The sequence below is a fragment of the Diplotaxodon limnothrissa genome, linkage group LG7 (genome assembly GCF_057381915.1).
Source record: "Diplotaxodon limnothrissa isolate DT_005_m linkage group LG7, D_limnothrissa_male_GT1.1, whole genome shotgun sequence".
NCBI lineage: Eukaryota > Metazoa > Chordata > Actinopteri > Cichliformes > Cichlidae > Diplotaxodon > Diplotaxodon limnothrissa.
In genome coordinates, this window is record NC_140602.1 from 20677262 (window position 1) to 20681054 (window position 3793).

Sequence of the window (3793 nt, forward strand, 5' to 3'; positions counted from 1 at the left end):
TGTAAAAATTGTTTGGAATCATGTATGATTTTCATTTCACTTCTCACGTGTACACCACTTTGTGCTGGTCTTTCACATGGAATTCCAATAAAATTGATTCATGTTTGTGGCTGTAATGTGACAAAATGTGGGAAAGTTTAAGGGGGCCGAATACTTTTGCAAGCCACTGTATGTTAGTATAAGTTCCTGCTCCTCTACAGTAAATATATTGTCTATTCAGGGAGACTTGGGCTTAACAGCCAATTGGTAAAGAAAACAAACAAGAATTTGCAGGATGTGACTGATACATTCATGTAGTTGTCAGCACCATGAAAATATATTGAGTAATCCAAAGTCAGAACACGTTACTCACATTGAGTAACTTAATGGAATACGTGCCAAACTACATTTTGGGGCATGTATTCTGTAATCTGTAGTGGAATACATTTTAAAAGTAACCTTTCAACACTGGAAGTAATTTTGACATGAACCACCATGGACCACCGCTCAAGCACACTGGTAAACACACGAGTATTCAAAGTCACACTATATCTTCCTTGGCTGCTGCCTCAAAGCATACCATGCATTGTCGGTCTTAAGTGCTGCTCAGTAACATTCAATATGTATTATTTACTGTTACTTATATTTATCTAGGGTCTGTGGTCTTATTACTGCGTTGTTCTATTTTTGCTTGTTTTGTTTTCTTTTTTTTCTTCCAGCAGGGGATCCTGCGGATAGTGTCTTTTCTCATTGTCCCTTTTCCCTTTGTTTTTCTTTCCTTCTCCTTTTCTTAAATGTCTCTTGTCTATGTCTTTCCCTTTCCTATCCCCCAGTCATGTCTGTTTCGTTTGTAATAATATTTTAAAAGTTTAAAATAAAATAAAATAAAATGGTACCACTTTACAATAAGTCTCCCCTTATAGATGCTAATAAATAGTTTATAGCTATATTATTAATTAATCTGTAAATGCTTTATAAACCATTATTAATGGTTAATTATGCATTAGTTAAGGGTGAGAAAAAGAAAAAAAACTGACCGGTTTCTTGCCAAATAGTGAGCCAAATGGGTTCACCTATATATTTAATCTAGAGTTGCTATATTAAACATTTCAGACTAAGTTACTATCCTGTAAGCACAATCAGCATTTGTAAACATATTTTTTATCATATAAAATTGTACTTCATAAATGCATTATAAATATCCACAACTATCAATCAGAGCTTTGTTGTAAAGTGTAAAGCATAAAACCATTTATTAATGAATAATAAATATTTATAAATGCCACATGGGAGCCTTATTGTAAAGTGTAAAGCATAAAACCATTTATTAATGAATAATAAATATTTATAAATGCCACATGGGAGCCTTATTGTAAAGTGTAAAGCATAACACCATTTATTAATGACAAATAAACATTTATAAATGCCAAATGGGAGCCTTATTGTAAAGTGTAAAGCATAAAACGCATTTATTAATGACAAATAAACATTTATAAATGCCAAATGGGAGCCTTATTGTAAAGTGTAAAGCATAAAACCATTTATTAATGACAAATAAACATTTATAAATGCCAAATGGGAGCCTTATTGTAAAGTGTAAAGCATAACACCATTTATTAATGACAAATAAACATTTATAAATGCCAAATGGGAGCCTTATTGTAAAGTGTAAAGCATAACACCATTTATTAATCACTAATAAACATTTAATTGCCAAAAGTGAGTCTTAAATGTATAATGTCACCATTTATAACACTTAGACCTAAATTACAATCAGTGCTTGAAATAACATTTAACTACTGTCAAAAATGGCAATGTATTGTAAGAGTAACACATGTAACATTAAATGTGTTTTTTAAAACACCAAACAGTCACCCACTCCAAAAAAAGTTCATGCCAGACTGGTTCAAACTGGAAATATTTTTTGTATGTCCTTAAATAAGCGTCCCAGTGGTCCATCAGGGTGTCGCGAACCAAGCCAAGATGACCACTCAAGAACCATCAGGTGTTCCTCCAGCAACTTCTCAGTGCGATTTCCTCTTAGTCTACGGACATGTCCTTTGATGGTCATCCAAGCCCTTTCGATATGCTGTGTATGACTGCCAGATTGAGGATCTACAAACCACCTGCTGTGATTTACAGTGTAATGTCTGTACCCTATGTTTGTCAAAACATTCTTGTAGGCTCTCCACTCATCACTGATAATGGCACTACCCAACTTAACATGCTGTCTGATCAGAGGAACAAGGTGGCGCCTTGATCGTTTTTCAACAAGTTTTAACACGAGCCTTCGCCTTTTGTCTTTAATTCCCATCATTCCAAATACCCATTTCTTCCTTTTCCATGCATTTCCAAAGCGTCCACGTGCATACTGAAAACAAAAAGAATAAAATTAAACAGAATATCTACAAAGAAACATTCAAAAAGATGGTTGCTTCTACTATTTTTTTTTACTTATGGTAAAGGTTTCCATGTTTAGAGGACACATTCAGATCTGCATTGATTCTAACAAACCTGTCTGAGAGTTTACCAACCCTTCGCTGATGACGGAGACAGCTTTCATCTATAACCACAAATTCTCTGTCACCACCAAGACGGTGTCCATTGTTTATTCTGTGTCTTTTAATTGCACGTATACAAACATGTCGAATGTGTCTTGCCATGCTACTTAGTGTTCTGGAGCTGCCAGCCACTTCATCATCCATCATATCTATTTGTCTGAGCCTGAGCCCTTGTGAAAATCTGTGATAGAAATTGAGGCAATTATTACTAATTTTATTTCACAAGTCTCATATTGGTGTTCAATTATGAAAGGTGCATTGCTATTAATGTCTACATCTACATATACCTGTAAATGAACTTCATCCAACTGAAAAGAGATGTTTTTGATTTCTCAAAGAGGGAGCCAGTTCTAATTGTTCTGGAAACTTTCCTATGACTTGCTCTTTTGCAGCACCTGAGAACATACCAATGAGTTAAGTAAAGAAATGGACCCTTAAACAAGAGCATTAATTGAAAAGATAATCACAAAATTAAATATGAAGAAAATAATAATGAAAAGAGGTTAATGCTCCCTCTTGCATTGATAACCGAAATATTTTGTTATATTTACTACATGCACTACATTATCATGCATTATACGTACCACATATATTGGTCTTTCTTCACCACGGAAATCATTTTCATCTTATGGTGACAAACAGGACATCTAAGGTTCTTTTTTAGCAGGTGTTTCTTCTGCAGCCATTTAATGAGCCTTAGTGCCTTATATTTAGTTTGTTTTCCTTCTATTCTGGCGCGCAATCTCATTCCCAGAGACATTCTGGTGGAAAAAAAATGAGTAATTTATTTTATTATCACCTCGAAACACTGTAAAATACTCTATGGGAGTCTAGTGCAAATCGGTTCAGAGTTAAAGAACTTCACATGCTATATAAAACAAGCCCTATAATGAAAAATAGTCCCAAGCAAAAAAGAGGATTGTCTCACCTGTTATAATGTATCTCCGACTTTGTTATGTAGACCTAACCCGCTGGATTCATGCTAAAGAAATACGTTCTGCCGCCAAAGGGAGGGAAAACAAATTTAATTTAAACGCAGAGGAGCTTATATTATGGAAGAAATATAGTATCATCAGAATTCAAGTATTTTTAGACATTGAATTTATGACACTGAATTTTTATCCTCCAAATTTCCCTGCAAAAATATTCACCTGCAAAAATTCACCTGCAAAAAATTCACCTGCAAAAATTCACCTGAAAAAAATTCACCTGAAAAAAATTCATCTGCAAAAATTCACCTGAAAAAAATTCAC

At 34.1% G+C, this 3793-nt stretch overlaps 1 protein-coding gene across 1 annotated transcript; it reads right to left on the reverse strand.

The window, feature by feature from the left end:
- Positions 1-1885: 1885 nt before the first annotated feature.
- Positions 1886-3300, reverse strand: LOC146628223 (uncharacterized). The gene is made up of 4 exons (XM_085357659.1): positions 3125-3300; positions 2828-2935; positions 2514-2721; positions 1886-2350 (listed from the first exon to the last, which is right to left on the reverse strand). The coding sequence occupies exons 1-4, from the start codon at positions 3298-3300 to the stop codon at positions 1886-1888; spliced, it is 957 nt and encodes a 318-aa protein (XP_085213785.1).
- Positions 3301-3793: the final 493 nt, after the last annotated feature.